Consider the following 21311-nt stretch of genomic DNA (forward strand, 5'->3'; position numbering starts at 1 on the left):
AAACACAACTTCCTACGTTTCTCCTAAGGTCCTAGGGCACAGGCTCGACACGGAGGCTGCGTCCGAGCTGCACCGGACACCGGCGTCCGCAGGGCCCCAAGCGCCTTTGCAGCTGCTTCTGGGCGGGGGAGGCTAGGTGCTGGTCCTTCATATGCAAACGAAACGGTGCTGCCCCACAGCTTGCGGATGAGCGGATCGGGCCTACCAATCATGCGGCATAAAACTGATCATTATTATAATAAAGATTTTTCTTTATCTCCATATCTACAAATTGAGTCGACATTTCCTTGGACAACACTGGAGGGTCAGCTCAGTCTTGGCACCGGACTGGAGGCCACGCCCAGCGCCCTGGCCCGGCGGTGCTGGTGAGGCGGGAGGCCGGTGGCTTCAGGTATTGTAGGCTGGCTGCTCCAGGCCTTCAAGGGGGAGCTGGCTCCTATGCGGTGAGTTGGGGCTGGGGCGGGGGGCACTGGGGTTGGAGCTGTTCGATGGAACCGAGTGTTTGGTCGAATCGGAGTCAGGCTCTTTGTCAAAGTCCTGGTCGGGGTCGGACATACTCCTAAGAGGCACAGCCACTCCGGGCTCTGAGCCACCTGACGAGGGCCACGAAATGTAGAGCTTATTCCTGGGCAGAGGCTGTCAGGACAGGCTGGGGGGAGCAGGGCCAGGCCTCTCCTCCTGGTAAGGGGGCACGGCGCTCAGAGGCAAGTCCATGAGCACCTGCATTCCATCACCTGGGCCCATGTGGGTCACGTGGTTGAAGTTGGTTGGGTTGGATATCATCTTGGATCTCAATTCGGGGTCTCCAAGCATCTCTCGCCGCTGCTGCAACCTCTCCTCCTCCGGGACCTTGAAGACAAAGCGCCTCTTGCTCCTGGTCCGAAGCGTCTGCTTCATGCTGTTATCACAGGTTTCGGGCATGTTGAGGATAAGTTATTAATTCATAATCAAAGTGAACTACAGTGCTAGTCAAAGAAACTCATCAACAGGTAAATCTTCCACTAAAGAAAGGATTTTTAAAAGTGTTCTTTTGGCTAGTTCATTATAAGATTTTTTAAATTAAAATTATTCCCATTATAGCAAGCTGATCCTTATTATATCAGGTTGAGAAATTATTTTGACTAGCATATTGTCTTTACTCATAAACTCATGTCATTAGGCATACAGAAAATCACATTAAAGAGACCTTCTTCCCCTTCAGGGATTGACACACATGATATAAAACTAGAATACAGTGATTGGATCTAATTTTCTTCCATTGTTATTTAAAAATATAAACCTAGGGCGCCTGGGTGGCTCAGTCAGTTACGTGACTGACTGAATCTTGACTTTGGCTCAGGTCATGATCTCAGGTTGTGAGATCGAAGCACCCCAACCCCAGCAAGAAGTCTGCTTCAGATTCTTTGCTGCTCCCTCTCCCTCTGCTCCTCTCCCCGCATGTGCATGCTCTTTCTCCCTCTCTCTCTCTCTCAAAAAAAAAAAAAATTTTATATATATATATATATATATAACATATAAACACCTGGCTTCTAGCCCACAAGAACTAACCTGAGACATCATTATGGGATGTTATTAACATTAAACAAATGAAGATTCAATCCTGATTCTCAGAATGTGTTTTCACAAAGCAAGGAATTATATTTGATGTGAAAGTACCATGCTGTATTTTTCCAACTGAACAGAAATATGCCCTGCATCTTAGATAACAAAAAATAACCCCAGAGACTGTCACTCAAATTAAGAATGTATACATCATTTGTCATTACAAAGAAGTGTTCAAAATAATTTCTCATTCTCACTGTTACTTCTTTTTGACCTACAGGTTATTTAAAATACATGAATTTTTTTCTAGTTACCTTTTATTTTTTACTACCAGCTTAATATTTTTGGCCAAATATGTAGTCTGTGATTTCAACAATTTGACATTTGTTTGAGAATTGATTTTGAGGCTCTATTATTAATAAAATTGTGGAAGTAGTATAATTTTTTCATGAAATAAACATTTATCATTGTGAAGAACCCTCTTTATCTCCTTTCTTTTCTCTGGCCTACCTTCTTCTCCTTTCACACACTACACATCCATTGCTTAAGACCAAGCAAAAGAAGGTGCCTCTTTACTTACAAAAAAATTAATGCAATTACTCTGAAAGAAAATGTAATGGTTAACAAGAACCAAGTCAATCTCATGAAAAGATCCAGCTATATCTCAAGTGAGTCTACATGATGGGTACATTCATATGGTAGGAACTTGTGGATAGGACTGGTTTACCATGACAACACAGTTCCTTCTTTGTGGTCGATGATGTGTCTGCTAACCACATAGTATCTTCATTTACCAAGATGGCAGGAAAAACCACTTTGTGTGATCTGTTAATTTGGTTTTGGTTTTGCCATCCCATAGCAGGTTCAGTGTTATACTGGACTTCATTCTTGGCGAATGGATTCTTCCTTGGCACTGAAATGCGGTGACATGAAATTGTGTTTTCAATACCAGTTAAGGGACTATTACCCTAGATGCTGTTATTGATGATCTGAGCATTTGCTAGGATTATCTTTCTGGACAGCTACTGATTAATGGCTCTTCTCTTAGCAAACACATGGTTAGTGAGCCTGCAGCCTGTCCTAGGCACTATAGAATTATATTTCATAGAGGTATTTAGTTCCTGATGTGTCATGATCGTTCTGTCTAAACTTTCAAGAAAGAAGCTAAAACAGATGACAGAAATGAACACCGCTCAGGGGAAGCTGAAACACTCCTGTCGTTTGTATATTCTTAAAAGCTTGTAAAATACTTTCTCAGACTTCTGTAATCCTCAGGATGGCTTTTGGGGCAGGTATTAGAATTGAGATCTTATAGTAGTAGGAATTGAAGTTCAGAGATGTTAAATGACTTACTCAAAGTCCCTTTAGTGGTGGCAGAGAAGGGTGCTGGGGCATCGTGAAGGAGCAAAGTATAAGAGAGGCTCAAATCCAAGGTCCACCATCTCTGCCATTTCCTAGCTCTGTGACCTTGGACAGGTTTCTTAAAATTATCTGAGCTGGTCTCCTCGTTTGCCTTGGCTCTGCCACAGGGTTGCAGATAGGAGTGAATGAACAAATGGGTATGGAAATGTCTACATCCTGAAAAATGTGTGAGTGTTAGTTTCATTATTTACCTTTGGGGAGGAGATGGGAGATGGCATGGTATGGTAGACCACCACATTTCAAGTCAGACAGCATTGGTTCTAACTAACATTGGTGCATGAATTTGAGTATGTTACTTGAACTCTCTGGGTCTTTATCTCCTCTGTTGTGAAATGATGCTGTGGAGCTGTGAGTATGGACCAGCAGGACAGAGGTGAAGCGCAGAGCACAGCACCAGGCTCTCAGGAGGTACCAGGTGAACATTAGGGCTCCTCTCTCTGGCCCCAGCCTGGTTCAGTTTTCTGAGACAGCACTGAATATTCTAGCATGGAAGAGCTGTAATGGACTATGTGGGTCCTTGCTTGGATAAGGAATCTGAGACCCAGAGAGGTGAACTGATTTATCCAGGTCATTAGAACTAATGGCAGAGTTGGAAGTTGAACCTAATTCTGATTTCCCTCCAACAGTCTTTTTCTTTTCTTTTTACAATATTACAGTAATCTCCATAATAGCATTATTTGTACCTGTCCTCACCTTGTGAAAGCGATTTTTATTAAGAACCCAAAAATATGCGCTGATAGCATTGCTAGAGCTGTTGAATCCAACCCGAATTGCACTACTTCACGTATAGCCAAGTTTGGACTTTAAGCATAGAAACATTTCTTTTTGTATCTTGGGCTATTCTCTGTAACAAAACCACAGGGATTATTTTGTCTCTGCACCTGATGTTTAAGCTTGTGCTCTCCTGGAAACAAGTCACACACTTTTAATGTCTGTATTTAATTTGACTCCCAGTTCCATGTTGCTATTACTCCAGACACTTAGGCTTGTCAACTGAAGGATGTAGTGGAACTAGCCTAGCACTGAGGCATCAAGAGACCCCGACACTAGTTCCACGTCTGGTATTCACTAGTTGCTAAATCTTGTTGGAAACAGATCTACTACTTTTCTGACAGCTCTAAAGATCTTAAAGTGAGTCTGAAATATTTCTAACTGTATTAGTTTTCTATTGCAGCTGTAACAAATCACCATAAACTTAGTGGCTTTAAATTTATTTTACACAAGTTTATTTTCTTATAGTTCTGGAAGTCAGAAGCCTGAAATGGGTCTTATGCAGCTAAAATCTAGGTGTCGGTTCCCTCTGGAGCGTCACAGGAGAATCCATTTCCTTGACTAGTTTCCTTGACCCTGAAACCATGACCTGAGCCAAAGGCAGACTGAGCCACCTAGGCGCCCCACTATCATTTATTTTTGAATTTTTTTGAGCACTAGTGGAGTTGAGCATAAGTTTATACACTTGCTGGTTTTCAGGTTTCTCCTGTCTATAGATAATAATTATAAATTATATGTGTATAACACATAAATTTATATGGATATAAATTCTTTGCTCATTTCTTTTTTTGGCTTAACTAGTTGTTTGTTGCCATTATTTGTTAATGTACTGGTGTTCCTTGAATGTTCTAAATGCTATTTCTTTTTTGGGGTCAGATATTTCAAATTTCTTGTCCAAATCCTCATCCTTTCTTAACTTTACCTTTGACTTATATTCTAGAAATACTCAGCTATACATAGGTTAGTTATTGATGCTATAACTATCTTTGCCCAATCACTTGTATTTTAATAGGTTCTTTTGATGAAAAGAAACTCAATAATTTTCCTCCTTATAGCATATGATTTTGGGGTCTTATTAAAAATTTCCTCCCCACCCCAAGATAACAAAGATGCTCCCCTATGTTTTCTTCTATTATCTTTGCACATTCCTTTCTACTCTTAGTTCCTTAAAGCTTCCAGGCCTACCTTTGTGTATGACATGAGGCAGAGATCCTATTTATTTATTTCCCATCCAATGGCTAGTTTTCTTAATGCTATCTCACAAGCCACACATCCTTTCTCACTTATTTGTGGGACCATATCCATCACAAGGCAAGTTTCCATATGCACGTGGACCTATTTCTAAATTCAATATTCAGGTCCACTGGTCTATTTGTCTGTCCCAGTCCCTCTATGAGTACCATATGTTTTAAAAAATATGTCGTACATCTTAATTTCTAACAGGCAGAGTCCTCTCTTCTATATATAAAGAAATAATTTTTGGCACTCACAAACTTTTATTCTTCCATATGCTAAATTTGTTGAGGTCCCCTAAACTTTCTATTATAATTTTTATTGGAATTTAATGAAAATGACAAGTAGTAATCTTTGATTCTTGGCACTGGATGAGACATGAAGACTAATGTTTATAGGTACTAGAGAACTATTTCTAGCATTTACTACAAATTATTGAGGGACAAATAGTGCCTTTGTGCACAGGGACTGGGAATTATCTTTGGAATATAAATAGGCTTCTTGCTTAACCTACAATTATAGAAAAAGGTGCAGTGTTATGAGAATGTTTCTATCATCATAAAATTATAGCATTTGAATACCACTGTATGAAGTCCTTTCATGTACAGACACAATTGCAAACAGGAGCTCCCAACTTCGGAGACTCTGTGGCCACTGATCATTTCTACATACTGGGCCCTATGGACTATCAAGTTCTTTCCGATATGTCCAAAGCCTTAATTCTGGAGCAAGATATTAAATGTACACTTTCTGGGTTGTGTATCTACAGTTATATAAACATTTATTTTACTCTGGAGGCACAGTTATTTAAAGATGACCATGTATAATAATCTCTCTATCTCGTAAAGGCAGATTTCTATCTCTAGGAATAAATATTCTGAAAAAATGTGACCATGGAGAGGTATCAGACAGAAGATACTGTGCTCTAACTAGAGTTGGCCTGGCATAAAATTTTGCAGCAGTCACGTATCCCTTGAGTACTTCTGTATAGATCTGTGTCCACTTCCCATTCAGGTGCTCATTCTCCCACTCCTGATATTCTTGGTCTCACCTGCCCTGGTCAGTTGTGTCTCAGGAAGTAATCTGAAATTCATCCAGATCAAGGTGTAAAGGACCCATAGGTGTAATGGCTGTCTCTCCCAGCGATATTTGCATTAAAACAGAAATCCCCATCTCAGGCTAAAGACGTGGCTCAGCAAGGTGGGCAGTGATGTCTTCTGAAGCCCCTAAAATTGTAATTCACATTCCATTTATACACAATCTCAGTTTTAGAACTAAGGAAAGGATGCCAGCAAAAATAAAACACTCAGCTGGTTGGACTTGCCGTTAATTTTAAAAAGTGTACTGTTACCAGGTTGACTATAGTGACTATAAACTCAGTATAATCACTCTGCCTTTCTGCCAGCCGCAACAGGCAAGGTCTGTTGTGAGATTATGAGTCTGTCAGTGAATGGTGTGGAAGCTGTCACTCCTCTCCCCTCCCCCCTCCTCCGGGCCTCCTGTAGGAGAGTGAGGAGGGGTCTGAACACAGAGTTTCAGGAAGGCTGTGTGATCTGTGCCCCCCTCCCCCGCAACAAATCCTGGCCTTCCTGGCTCAAAGCCCATCTAAGACATGGGAACTCCAGGGGTCATACCCTTGGATCTGTCCTAGGTAATTACAGCTGTCTATAAAAATACTTCATCTGGAAGGTATCTGGCATTCTCAAAGGAAAATTTGGTTTTAGTCAGCCTTTCTAAAAAGTAACCAGTCACAGGAGAGGTTCCTTCTAGTCAAATTAGTTAATTTGGAAGAAATATCACTTCACTACTATAGTAGTTCAACTGTAAGAAATATGATGGTTGTTTTGGTTGAATTTCACTCAATATGATTCAACTTAAGCTTTGAAAAAAAGCTTAGGTCAACAATTAGTCAGCACCTTAAGTTTCTGCCAAGTGTGGACTAAACTTTCCAAAGCCAAGTTGGGGTTGGAAAGAGCCAATGGGAAAAAGGAAGCAAGGGGTCATTCTGAGTTCAGCCCAGGATTTGGGGCATGCTTTCCAAAACTCTGCCATTCCATGCTACTCACGGATTAAGCAGGGCAAAATGATTAACAAAAGTGTACGTATGTGTGTGTATTGGAGACACGGTCAACCATTTCAAAAATGCCCTGACCGACAAGAATGCATTTCTCAACCATGGATCAAGAGGAAAATGATCACACCTCGTAGCAGATTTTGGACATGCACTGCTTGCTTTTGGTGAAAGTCTCAGAAAATTAACTATGGAGCTGAATAACTTTGACTCTGTCCCTCCTTAGTTACCTACAAACCCTTAAAGAAAAAGACAATGGCTTATTTGTTTTGATTCCCTCACATGCAGCACAATGCCCAGCACATAGTAAATGCTTAATGAATAGTTGTCAAATGATGGGATAATGTCAACAGACTAATGCAGGGGGAGCCACTTCATAATCTGGCTATGCTATGAGGCTCCCCAGGGTAGAAGGATGTAAGATCCAAGTTCACTGGAACAAAAAGCCTTTGAACTTACAGCCAGTCACTTCCGTGCTGAGAAACCAGAATGCAAACCACAGAGAGCCACATATTAGTTTATCAGATGAGACAGCTATCACATAGCATTGGATCCAAAGGAATCCGTTATTTAGGAGAGAGTGGAGAGCAGAGATTTGCCGAGGGAAAGTGCCTGGAGCCTAAGGGCAGAGAAAAGAGAAGAAGGCACTTTAAAGGAAAAAGGGACTAGAATGCGTTAGAGGGCAGAAGAGATGGTTTCACCCCAGTGGATATTCAGACTCCTGGGCCTGCTAGACTATGAGAACAGGTAGGCTTTGAAGATTTACAGTAGTTCAGAAAGCAGTTAAGCAAACGGTCTTGTTTTTAATTATTCAAACATTTAATACAAAGCAGGCAGATCTTCAGTACTTTACTTGCATTAAGCAAGAGGAACTGTATGGAAAAAAAAATGAAACCCACAGACAACACATCCAATTTACTTTCACCATGATAATACTTCACCCTTTTTCCCACGAGATGTTGACAAGGAAGCTCTTCTTGAGTGTTCCTGCCCTACTTTTTTTTTTACCACCTCTGCTTCCGTCATCAGGGAAATGGATGAAAGGGTTTTAAGTGGAAAACCAAGGGTCTAGGAGCCTCATACCTAGATAATAAACCTTTGGGGAAAAAAATCAGAATCACACATGATTGGGGAAAGATGGGATTCTCTATCCCCTTCTGCATTTGTTCTCCCTGTCCTCCAGTTGGTGAGGGTTTGTAAGGCCATTCTGTAGTTAGGTGACGAGGACTGGTCATGATCGGGTGGATGAACCCCACCTGAACACGGTGAGGACTCAACTTGGCCTTTGCACATCTCAGCCACGGATGGCAGTCCTGGGCCTCACATGGACCTACGTGGTCTTTCTGGGCTCTACCACAAGGCCCTTTGCAATTCTGTGCTTGATCTTTGTCTCAGATGGCACAGTCAGGGGCGCCTGGGTGGCTCAGTCAGTTAAGTGGCTGCCTTCAGCTCAGGCCATGATCTCAGGGTCCCGGGATGGAGCTCCCGCATTGGGCTCCCTGCTCCGCGGGGAGTCTGCTTCTCCCTCTGCCCCTCCCCCCACTTATGCTCTTGCACACTCTCTCTCAAATAAATAAATAAAATCTTTAAAGAAAATAAATAAAATGGCATAGTCATTGTTTTCTAGGGTCTTGGCTCTCCCCTGACCCCCAGGGCCCCATATCTTTTCTTGTACTTCCTCCCTACTCCCAGGAAAATCCTATTCTGGGCTGGGGCTTATTAGAGCCCCTCTATCCTGCTTACTTCATCCAAGATACCGCCTGTAGATTCTCTTTTCTCTTTTCTCTCTTCCACGCACCTAAATTTTCCTATGGGTTTAGGTTTTGTGAAATAGAACCTGGAGATTGTTGCTTTGGGCTCTGCTACAGACCTTTCCAAAAGCAGTGAAACAGAGCCAGCTACTTGTTTGAAAGACAAAGAGGAAAGGAAAACATACAGAGAAAAAAAAAAACTTCATAAATTAAAGGCTTAAAATATATATTTTTTCAAGCACATATGTATTTGTAAGTGCTCTAATCCCAAATAACAATAAAAACATAAAGTCAAAAAACTTTGGGTACTTGAAGGGGAAATGTTTATAGATAGAGAGGACTTATAGGACCCCTTGATGCTACTATACATGAATGTAAAACTAGTCCTGAGTACAATAACCTGGAGTATTTGGTTTGCTGACTGATATTCCCTGCCATCTCAGAAAAGTTGATCTTTCTTTATTCCTGATTTCCTTCCATCCCTTCTATGTTTTATTAATAGTAGGTTCTGGTGAATCAAATTTCCTTACCGCTTTCTTCTACCATCTTTGGCTTGTTTGCCCTGAATCTCTTCTTACAAACTTTTACAAACCTTACAAAGTTGTAAATTTTTTACACACTTGCTTGTTTATAAAACTTATTTAAAAATCTCTCCCTCTCCCTTCTGTCTTCCTCTCTCAAGTGCCATCGAGGACTCCAGCTCTTAAAAAACAAAACAAAACACAAAACCCAAATCACCCTCTGCTGCCCTCTGGTGGATATCAGGTGATAAGCAGTCCTGCTCCTCAAAACTAATGAGACTGGTTGGCAAAATGGTTAAGGAAATTGGGGGGAATGATCACCTGGCTCCCACCAATGGGAGTTGCTTCCCTCTCTGGCAGCAGTCAGGACGCTGATGCGCAGTCACAGCTACACTAGTTCTTCGATTTAATTTCATAGACTCAGCCGGTTTCCCGTTGCTGGTGGCATATTAGTAGTTTCTCCTATTTTCTTCATTACAAATGTATGAAGCCGGGGTGCCTGGGTGGCTCAGTCGTTAAGCGTCTGCCTTCGGCTCAGGTCATGATCCCGGGGTCGTGGGATCGAGCCCCATATCGGGCTCCCTGCTCAGCAGGAAGCCTGCTTCTCCCTCTCCCACTCCCCCTGCCTGTGTTCCTTCTCTCGCTTTGTCTCTGTCAAATAAATAAATAAAATCTTAAAAAAAAAAAAATGTATGAAGCCACTCGTGGAGAGTAGCCGCCTCACTCTGGAACAGGGCAGGCTGCCACCTGGTGGACTATCACCAGGTGGTATCAGAATGGTGGTTCTCTGGTGTCCAGACTGACCTTCGTTCTGAGCACCCGGGAGTTGCTGTGGGCTATCTCTGCTGCTGCTTTTTTGTTTTTACCCCCTAGGGTGGGACATACATCTTCCTTTTAATTATTATAAAATAACACGTTTGTTTGTATATGCTTTAGGAAAAGCAGACAGTGACAGAGAGACAATGAAAGTCACCTCCGAATGTCAACAGACTGCTTCTGCTGTTGATAGTTTGCACTGCATCATCCTATATGCATACATATCTCCATATCTCCCCCAAAATGTGTCCTATTAAAGAAGTGGTTTTATACCACTCTTTTCGCAAACCCCTTTCTACGCTAGGATCCATAATTTCCACCATCCTTTCCAACTTGTGGAGACTGTCGTGCTCACATTAGTGACTGGGCACTGGGCTTTCCTTTGTGAGGACAGGAAGATTAAGAAGGTGTCCCCCGGGCCAGCTCCTTGTTGTCATTCAAGCCTCAGCTCCAATACGGCCACAGCCATGTGGCCTTCCCGAACCCCTCAATCTGGGGAGCCTCCTTCGATGTCTGGCATTTCCTTCATGCCTGTGTCCTTCCTATCTGAAATGGTCTTGCTCACTTGTTGGTTTTTTCAGGGGTTCCCCTAGTAAGAGTGTAGGCTCGCTGGGAGCTGAGACTTTCTCTATCTTCTTTATCACTCTGTCCTCAGGGCTTTGGGTAGTAGATGATGCAAAGAATTTGCTGAGATAATATTTATTGACTGACTGAGCTCATGCTATGGCCGGACAGACTGTAGGTACCAAATGCATTTAAGCAATTTCCTATTGTAGAAAATTTAGACTGTACCCAGTGTTTACATATTTTTAACAGCACAATAAGAATGTCTTTGTTCACTTGGACAGTTCTTTTCTCCCTCCCAACATTAAACTGAAACATTTTAAACATACAGAAAAGTAGAAAGACTAGTGTAATGAATACCCATATACCTTTCATCAAGATTACATTTTTGTTAATATTTTTCCATTTGCTCTCTTTGCACTTTTTTTGGATGAACCATGTAAAACTAAGTTGCAGACTATAATATACTTCACCCCTGAATGTTTCAGCATGCATCTCCTGAGAATAAGTGTTCTCCTAAATGAACACAATGTTATTAGCACACCTCATAAAGATAATAATTAGTAATTCTCTAATATAACCTGATAGCCTATGTGCAAATTTCCCCAATTGCCTTCCAAAATACTTTTATAGCTGTCTTATTTGTTTATATTTTATTTATATTTTTGAACCAGAATCAAACCAAGTTTATATTGATATACATTTATACTTGATCTAGAAGAGTCATTCTGTGTTTTTATTATTCATTTTTTAGACACCATTGGCTTTCTGAGGAAACTATATTAGTTTTCTTATAGAATATCCATAGAATCTGCCTGACACCTCATGGTGTCATTTACCTTGTTTTTCTTTCCCCCACCATTCCTGTCACTAGAAGTTAGATCTAGATATTTGCTTAGATTATATGATTATAATTACTTATAGTCATGATTCTTTTTGATGTTAAAATTGTCCCAAATTTGTCCACAGGATACTCATTAAGCTAGCCTCTCTATCCGTTTTGATATGATCTTGTTAATCTTTAAGTGTACTTTGGCTCTCTAGCATAGAAACATGTCCTAGCCACAACTTGTATTTTCCCCCTGCACCTAGAATCTGCAATTCCACCAAACGAGCACTGTTTGTTTTGTTTTGTTTTGTTTTGTTTTGTTTTTAAGTGAACAGAAATTATTTGAAAACAAAAATCTGGGTCCTGGATTTGCTTATTATTATGAGTGCTATTGTGCTATTGTTACAAGGAGATTTTAGTGGGCTAAACTATTATATATATATTTTATATATATTATATAATTATACATATAATATATAATTAATATATAATTATAATTGTATTATATATATTATGTATATTTATATTAATATAATTATAATATATTTAAAAAATTTTCAATTCCAGGGGCGCCAGGGCGGCTCAGTGAGTTAAGTGTCTGACTTAATTTCAGCTCAGGTCATGATCTTGGGGTTGTGGGATTGAGCCCCACGTCGTGCTCCTTGCTGGGGGCATGGAGCCTGCTTGGGATTCTCCCTCTGCCTCTCCCTCTGCCTCTCTCTCTCCCTTCCTCTCTCTAAAAATAATTAATTCAATTACAATTTATATTATAAAATTTTTTCCTAACTGATTTTATATTTTTATTTTAAACGTTCACCAACCAAAATACACTAAGGGAAAGGTTAGATTTATTTAGCTTATTGCAGCAAGGGAAAATGCACACCATAGAACACCATGCGGGCCATTGCCAAAGTGGGGCATTAAGGAGGGTGGGAGGCGTTTGGAAGTAAACACAGGATAGAGTTGGCAGGAATTACTTAGAATTCATGAAGTAGGTGAGTTGCTGATATAATTGTAGTTTTATCTTCAGAACACATGGGTTCCTGATGAGTTATTGTTAGATCAGCAGGATTATGGTCTCTTCCCAAAACTATGGGCTGAAATGAGCCAGTGTTAAAAGAATTTGAGCTTTGATAATTTGTCTTGCTTAGATAATTTATCTATTTGATAAATCATAGTACAGTTATGTCAATTGTGGTTTCTGTTTCAGTGATTGTTTCAATGATCAATAACCCCCTCTTGACCTAGCTGCCATCAGGATTATTTTTTTAAAAACAGTTTTGTTGAGGGGCACCTGGGTGGCTCAGTTGGTTAGGTGATCTACTCTTGATAACAGCTCAGGTCTTGATCTCAGGGTTGTGAGTTCAAGCCCACATTGGGCTCCATGTGGAGCCTACTTTAAAAAAAAATTTTTTTTAAAAACAGCTTTATTGAGGTATAATTGATATACCAAAAACTGTATCTATTTAATGTATACAATTGATGAGTTTGGACATTTGCATACAACCATGAGACTATTACCACAATCAAGGTTATAAACATCCATCACCTGCAAGTTTCCTTGTGCTTTTTAAATTTTTTTTTTTATTTTGAGGTTTTTTTTTCTTCAGGAACATTTAACAAGAGATCCACCTTCTTTTAACAAAATTTCAAGTGCACAATACCCTATTGTTAACTATAGGACCTATGTTGTACAGCTGTTTTCTAGAACTTATTCCTCTTTCATAACTGAAACTTTAAAGCCACTGAATACAACTCTTCATTTTCCTCCTCTTCCTAGCCCCTGGCAACCACCATTTTATTCACTGCTTCTATGAGTTTGACAATTTTAGATATCTCATACAAGTGGAACCAGGAAGTATTTGTTCTCCTGTGATTGCCTTATTTCATTTACATAACACCTTCCAGATTTATCCATGTTGATGCAAATGGCAGGATGTCCTTCTTTTTTTTAAAAGGCTGAATAATATTCCATTGTATGAATACATCACATTTTCTTTATTTATCTGTCAATGGCCATGTGGGTTGCTTCCATATCTTGGTTATTGGGAATAATGCTGCAATGAACATGGGAGTGCAGATAACTCTTTGAGATCTTGACTTCATTTCTTTTGGATTGAACCAGATGTGGGATTGGTGGATCATAAGGTAGTCTATTTTTTAATTTTTTGAGAAAATTCCCTACTGTTTTTCAGAGCAGCCACTCTATTTTGCATTCCCACCATCAGCAAATTCTAATTTCTCCACATCCTTGCCAAGACTTATCTTTTTTTTTTTTTTTTTTGGTAATAGCCATTTAATAGGTATGAGGTGATACCTCAGTGTGATTTTGATTTGTGTTTCTCTGATTAGTGATGTTAAACATTTTTTCCATGACTTGTTGCCATTTGTATGTCTTCATTGGAGAAATGTCCATTTGAGTCCTTAGCCCATTTTTTAAAATAATTTCTTTATTATTATGTTAATCACCATACATTACATCATTAGTTTTTGATGTAGTGTTCCATGATTCATCGTTTGTGCATAACACCCAGTGCTCCACGCAGAATGTGCCCTCTTTAATACCCATCACCAGGCTAACCCATCCCCCCACCCCTCTCCCCTCTAGAACCCTCAGTTTGTTTTTCAGAGTCCATCATCTCTAATGGTTCGTCTCCCCCTCCGACTTACTCCCCTTCATTCTTCCCCTCCTGCTATCTTCTTCTTAGCCCATTTTTAAACTGGGTTATTTGTGTTTTTACTATTGAGTTGTAGGTTTTCCTTATATATTTTGGAGATTAACTCTTTATCAGATATGTGGTTTGCAAATATTTTCTCCCATTCTATAGGTTGCCTTTTCACCCTGTGGGTTTTTTTTTTTTCTGTGTAGAAGCTTTTTAGTTTGATATAGTTCCATGTTTGTCTTTGCTTTTGTTGCCTGTGCTTTTGGTGTCCTATCTGAGAAATGAAATCATTGTCAAGAAGATATCCCCTGTGTTTCCTTCAGGAGTTTTACACTTTCAGGTTTTACATTTAAGTCTTTATTCCATTTTGAGTTGATTTTTTAATATGGTGTCAGACAGAGATCCAGTTTAATTCTTTCGCATGTGAACATCCAGTTTTCCCAACACCATTGGTTGAAAAGATCATTTTTTCCATGTGTATTCTTCCCACCCTGTTGAAGATCATTTGACCATATATGTGTGGCTTGATTTCTGGACTGTCTATTCTGTTCCATTGGTCTATATGTCTGTCTTTATGCCAGTACCATACTGTTTTAATTACTGTAGTTTTGTAATATGTTTTTTTAAAGATTTTATTTATTTATTTATTTGAGAGAGAGAGAATGAGACATAGAGAGCACGAGAGGGAAGAGGGTCAGAGGGAGAAGCAGACTCCCTGCCAAGCAGGGAGCCCGATGTGGGACTCGATCCCGGGACTCCAGGATCATGACCTGAGCCGAAGGCAGTCGCTTAACCAACTGAGCCACCCAGGTGCCCTGTAATATATTTTTAAATTAGGAAGTGTGATACATCCAGCTTTGTTCTGTCTTCTCAAGATTGCTTTGGCTATTCTGGGTCTTTTGTGTTTTTTTATGAATTTTAGGATTTTTTTTTCTGTTTTTGTAAAAAATGCATTTGGGATTTTGATGAGGATAGCATTGAATCTGTAGATTGCTTTGGGTAGTATGGACATGTTACAAATAATACATCTTTCAATCCATGGACACAATGTCTTACCATTTATTTGTGTCTTTTAAAATTTCTTTCATGAATACTTTGTATGTTTCAGTGTACAGTCTTTCACCTTCTTGGTTAAGTATAATCCTAAGTATTTTATTCTTTTTGATGCTATTGTAAATAGGGTTATTTCCTTAATTTCCTTTCTGTATAGTTCATTGTTAGTGTATAGAAATGCAACTGAATTTTGTATGGTGATTTTCGTATGTTGTATACAACTTTAGTGAATTTATGTATTTGTTCTAATAATTTTTTGTGGAGTATTTAGAGTTTTGTTTTATTTTTACAAATAAGTTTTTCTCCAAATTGAGATAATTTTACATCTTCCTTTCTGATTTGGAAGTCTTTTGTTTCTTTTTCTGCCCTAACTTCTCTGTCTAGGGCTTCCAGTACTATGTTAAATAGAAGTAGTGAGAGTGGGCATCCTTATTTCTGATTTTAGGGGTTTCATACCATTGTGGTTGAAGAAGATACTTGGTGTGATTTCAATCTTCCTCAGTTTGTTAAGACTTGTTTTATGGCCTAATATGTGATTTAATTTTCCCTCTAAACTCTGCTTCTGCTGCATCCATCCATTTTGGTATTTGGTATGTCATGTGTTTTTGCTTTTATTCATCTCAGAGTATTTTCTATTTTCCCTTATGACTTCTTCTTTGACATTCATTATTTAGGAGCATGTTGTTTAATTTCCACATTATTTGTAGATCCCTAAATTTCCTTCTATTGTTGATTTGAATTTAATTCCACTGTGGTTGGGCAATATACTTCACATGATTTAAGTCATTTTTACTGAGGATTGTTTTATGGCCCAGCATATGGCCTACATTGGAGAATGTTTCATGTGTGTTTCAGAAGAGAGTGTATTCACTGCCCTGCTGTTGGGAAGAGTGATCTGCAGAAGTCTGTTAGGTCTAGTGGGTTGACAGTGACGTCAAGTGCTCTATATCCCTGCTGCTTTATGTTAGCTCTATCTTACCAACTGATTTTGAGATTTCCCTTTGCCCTTGTGGTTCTGCAGCTCCACCGTGGTGTGTCTAGGTGGGGATTTTTGGAAAATATTCTGTTTGATTGGTCTTGAATCTTTCAACATTTCTAGAAAATATCAGCCCATATTTCTTTCAGATTTTATTAGCCCCTCTTTTGTTCCGGAAACCTCATTTAACATAGTTCAGAACACAGTTCGGGTCTTCTTGCCTTATCCTCCCCGACTCCTCACTTCTCTTCCTTCTTCCTCTTCCTCCTCCTCCCCCTCCCCTCCCCTCTCCCTCCCCCTCCCCCACCCCTCTCCTTTCCCTCCCCCTCCCCTCCCCTTTCCCTCCCCCTACCACTCCCCCTTCTGCAGCTGCTGCTGCACTCAGCATATTTTATTCTGAACTATCTTGCAGTACATCAATTCTTTCCTCAGATGTCTCTAATCTGCTTTTAATAACATATTTTGGTTATTCCATTTTCATTTAAAAAAATTTCCATTCCTTTTGTAACGCCATGTCACTCTATATAGTTTGCTATTACAAATATTTTATAGTTTGTCTTTTATTTGTTTAAGCAGTGAAAGCCCATGGTAACCACTGTAATCTGTATTTAATATTTCCCCTATTTCAACTTTGTTAGTCTCCTTGTGTGTATGTGTGTGTGTGTGTTTGCGCATTGCTTCCTTTAAGCTTGCTTACTTTTCTCTTCATTTCTATTTAATTTCTTAAAAAATTTCTTGTAGGGATTGTATGAGAAATCAAGTAAGACTATCTCCCATTGTGGAGAATTTACATTTAATTCTTCCAGGTGCCTGGATATTAGTCTAGAAAAACCTTAAACCAAGATCTTGGCTTGAGTTGCTGGACCATCCAAGAGATGTACTCCTAGAAAATGTAAAAACTTGGTGATTAACATCACAATAAAAATTTTTTTAAAAAAGAAAATGTAAAAACTACATTTTCTAACTTATGTGCTTAATGCTTTGGCATCGTGGGGCTTTTCTGACACTAGAGAGACTGACCATCCCCAGGCTAGCCAATTCTTAGAGATAGGAAGGGACTCTCTTGTAAGTGTGTCTTTCATATACAAACCAACAAATCTATAGTCCATACCCCAACCATCTCCTCTATCAGCTCTTACACACTGGGCCACTATCTACGTGCCCTAATCACCCGAGGGTCGGATTATCAGACAACTATAGACATCTCATATATACCAGAGCCCACTGAAATTATTCAAACTAGCCCATCCTAACACTGCTTACCATGCCTCACCTGTTCCTTCTTGCAAAAATCACAATGAAGTCTCTCACCCATGTTTCACCTTGCTTTTTCTGTCTCCTGACTGACCCTCTTGCTTCCCTGTGTGGCTCTGCATTTGTGGCATGACCTGTCTGCTTGGGAACTGTGAGTAACAACTATCTTTTCAATGGCAATCATCTCTTGATCTGTTAGCTTCGTCATATTTGAGTAACAATAATAATAATGATAAAACCTATATTTAAAACAAACCCCAGGCTGCAAATATATGGATAGCCAGCTTGTCATTATAGTTCCCCAGGGACCTTTTTCCCCCCTTTTATTTTTATCTTTTTCATATTGCACCAAATCAAAGTTGGGCATAATCCATTAGGAATGAGATAGCAGATTTACTTCTAGTTCACACTTTCTTTGAAATTCTACTCCAGTTGTTTTCATTCTTGACTGCAATTAGAATCATATGGGGAGGCATCTTTAAAAAACATTCATGCTGGGGCACCTGGGTGGCTCAGTCAGTTGAGTGTCCAACTCTTGATTTTGGCTCAGGTCATGATCTCAGGGTCGTGAGATTGAGCCATGGGTTGGGCTCTGTTCTCAGCAGGCGTCTGCTTGAGTTTCTCTCCCTCTGCTCCTTCCCCCACCACTTGCTCTCTCTTGTGTGCGTGCTCTCTCTCAAATAAATAAATGTTAAAAAACAAACAAACAAAAAACCACTCATGCTCTGCTCCAAGTCCAGACCTATAAATCAGTCTCTGATGATGGATCCAGAGTTCAAGTAAAAGTATCTTTTAAGAGCATCCCAGTTGATGTTCATGTGTAGCAAATGTTAAGAATTACTGAGTTAGTCTTTTAACATCTAAAGGAGGTCTCCTACTAGACTCTTTTTTTCTGTCCTCCCAACATGCTCAGCTGACAAAGCTTAACCTTGTGCCATTCTGCAAAGGGAAAATATTTAAAGGGCTCCGCTCTATTTTGTCAGAACAGGGAATGGGAGGTAGATTTGGAGTTGGAGGCAATGAATTAATAAATAGCACAACCACACTGGCAATCACATGAAGTATGGTAGTGAACATCCTTAATATATTAACATTGAACATGTTTAACTCAGTGCCTGGAAAATGGTAGATTATTAATATATATTAATAAATAAACTATTCTATTATTATATTTTCCATATATCCCATTCTAATTTTATTTTTAAATGAGGCTGCAGTTCTAATTAATGACTCTAACAGATGTGAAACAACAGGTAATGTTCAGAAGGATGAGACAGTATCTATTCTCTGTAAATCTAAAAAAAAAAGACAATTACTTATTTACCTCATATAGGATAGAGAGCATCCTGACCTGTGATTATTTTTTGAAACAGAACTCTAAGTCCCTAAAATAGCAGCAAGACTACTTTGCTAGGACTCTAGTATGGGAAATTCCAAACTTAGAATTTGTAATTTTCCAACAAAACATACTTCCTCATAATAAAGACACTTTTCTATTGAAGCTTCATTGCCTTCCTTTTGTATCAAATGGAACTGTGTTGTCATCCCATTAATCCTCAGTGCTCTTGAGAGGCAAAAATATAGAATTATCCATTCCATTTTATATTGCCTTTACTTCTCATAATTGGTTTAGTACCATTTTATTAAAATCAAGTTCTCTACCTTTCACTTTTCTTGATAGTAACAGACTAGCAAGTTTCGATCCTGAATCATAATATTTTGTTGATTTGGTGCATGGCTTTTTATGCTTTTTAAAATTGAGGTATCATTTACATATATATATATTTATATATCATATATTCACAAATGATATATAACATATGCATTTCAGGTGTACAATATAATGATTTGATATACATATATACTGCAAAATGATCATCAGAATAAGTCTAGTTAACATCTATCACCACAGATAGTTATAGCTGTTTTTTCTTGTGGTAAGAACCTTTAAGATCCATTATCCTAGCAACTTTCAAATACACAAAACAGTACTGTTGACTATAGTCATCATGTTTACATTATATCCCCATAGACTCTTTGCTTCAAGCAAGGGCTGGATTTTGAACTCTGGCCCCTCATCTCATAATGCCTTCAAAACTGATGGTACATTTCCTCACTTGGAAAGTGCCACCAGGTAAAAGCAGCTTCAAAGCTCCACACAACTCTTTGGGTTCCCACTTTCCCTGGGAATTTGGCCTTGGGTCAAATTGCTATGTCATTAGCTACCAGTTTGCAAATTTTTTATTACTTTTAAAAAGATGAAAAATTTTCTTAGTCTAGAATTTTAAATCGCTTTTAGCACAAGGCTTTGTCTGAAAATATTATTCAAGTTAGGTCACCAATTTCCCAATTCCTGAGCTTCAGTTATTTCCAATATTTATTGTCTGTTCATTCTGTTACTTGCCTCTACTCTCACACTCAAGGTAGCAGTGCAGTCATGGTACCTGTCAGCATCCTGCTATGTCCTACATCAAGCATCTTTCTTCTCTTCTCTCTCAGGCTTTTCTTTAAGCTGTGAAAGGCAGCCCATTTTGTGCAAGCATGGCCTATAAGTTTAGGGGGCGCTGAAGACCCCTATGGCAGCACCCAGTCAATGGGAAACACGGGTTGTTGGATAAATTGCAACAGTGCCCTTCAAAGGGACAATTCCGAAACGCATTCTATGTGGTTCTTCAGAATATTCACATCGGGACTGATCTCTAGTCTCTCACACTGGGAATCAGCTTGATAATTCACCTTTTTGACTTTCCCAATTTCCCATCTTACTCTCCGCATCCTCTGGCTTCTTGACATCACTTCCCAAATAAACTTCATGCATCCAAGCCTTTTTTCAGGAGGGAGAACCCAAGTAGAAACACATTTTTTCCATAGGCGCTTAGGACCTTAGCACTTGGCTCATTTCAATTAATCTTTCAAGAACCTACATTATAGCCAATGTTTACATTAGGAAACATATAGAGGCAATATTATCATTGCATACATATGATATATTTGTACATGTGGATTTCTACTTTATAATAAAATTTCTATAAATTCTATACTGATATCAATAAAGCACATTTCACAGGAAAATTCACTCATTCATATATTACTGGATAAATTATGATTTTTAGTAGCCACATGATGGCAGTGCCAGCAAGCCTTTATATCTTAGGTATGACCTTGCACTATATCCACGGAACTGATTCTTAATCTGTGCTTGGAATGAGCAGACCATGTCTGACAAATGTGGGCAGAAAACCCCCTGAAATGTCTGCATAACCTTTACCAATTCCCAGGTCCCTCAGGCTAGCTGAAATCACCTCAATATATACCCAAATGTTAGGCTCTTAACTCACTCACAAAGGACTGTAGACCTGGGCAGATCTCCCCACTTCCTCAGCCAAACCAGCCTCTTCCTTATTAGCAGTGACTATATTGCATCACCACTTCTTTCTCTTTGGCCTATCTAGGAGCTACTAGAAGTGCTATTTCTTGGAGTAAGACAATGAGGTATGCAGACATGTAGATGCATGGCCTACATACCCAGGCAGGCACTCACTTGGAGATGCTCAGACAGATGGAGTAAGTACACTCCTTTTTTGTATCTCTGTTCCAAAACAATAAAAATTTTTATATACCATTTGACCCAAATGTCCACAGAAGGAGATAATCAGATTGAGATTCTGGAACTGGACTTATTTATAAGACAAGGATACATGGGTGATCACTCCATGATAACCTCTAGTGTGTAGAAGCACCACATTTATCTAAACCAAGGGTGAGCAAGCCATGGCTCATAGGCCAAACATGTGCCATTGGCTGCTTTTGTAAATAAAGTCTTTTTCTTCTTTTTTTTAAGATCC

The 21311-nt window shown here is 39.3% G+C and overlaps 1 protein-coding gene across 1 annotated transcript in view; it reads right to left on the minus strand.

Moving 5' to 3' along the window:
- Positions 1-477: 477 nt before the first annotated feature.
- The window catches only part of LOC148164506 (uncharacterized), a 276999-nt gene continuing 256165 nt past the window's right edge, over positions 478-21311 (minus strand). Inside the window, exon 3 of the mRNA XM_088022844.1 lies at positions 478-898. Coding sequence (XP_087878970.1) covers positions 640-898 — 259 coding nt within the window. The 3' untranslated portion in view covers positions 478-639. The remainder of the gene's footprint in view (positions 899-21311) is intronic.

The sequence above is a fragment of the Eumetopias jubatus genome, unplaced genomic scaffold (genome assembly GCF_037043125.1).
Source record: "Eumetopias jubatus isolate StellerSeaLion01/CBP00866 unplaced genomic scaffold, mEumJub1_p1.0 scaffold_4, whole genome shotgun sequence".
Classification (NCBI taxonomy): Eukaryota; Metazoa; Chordata; class Mammalia; order Carnivora; family Otariidae; genus Eumetopias; species Eumetopias jubatus.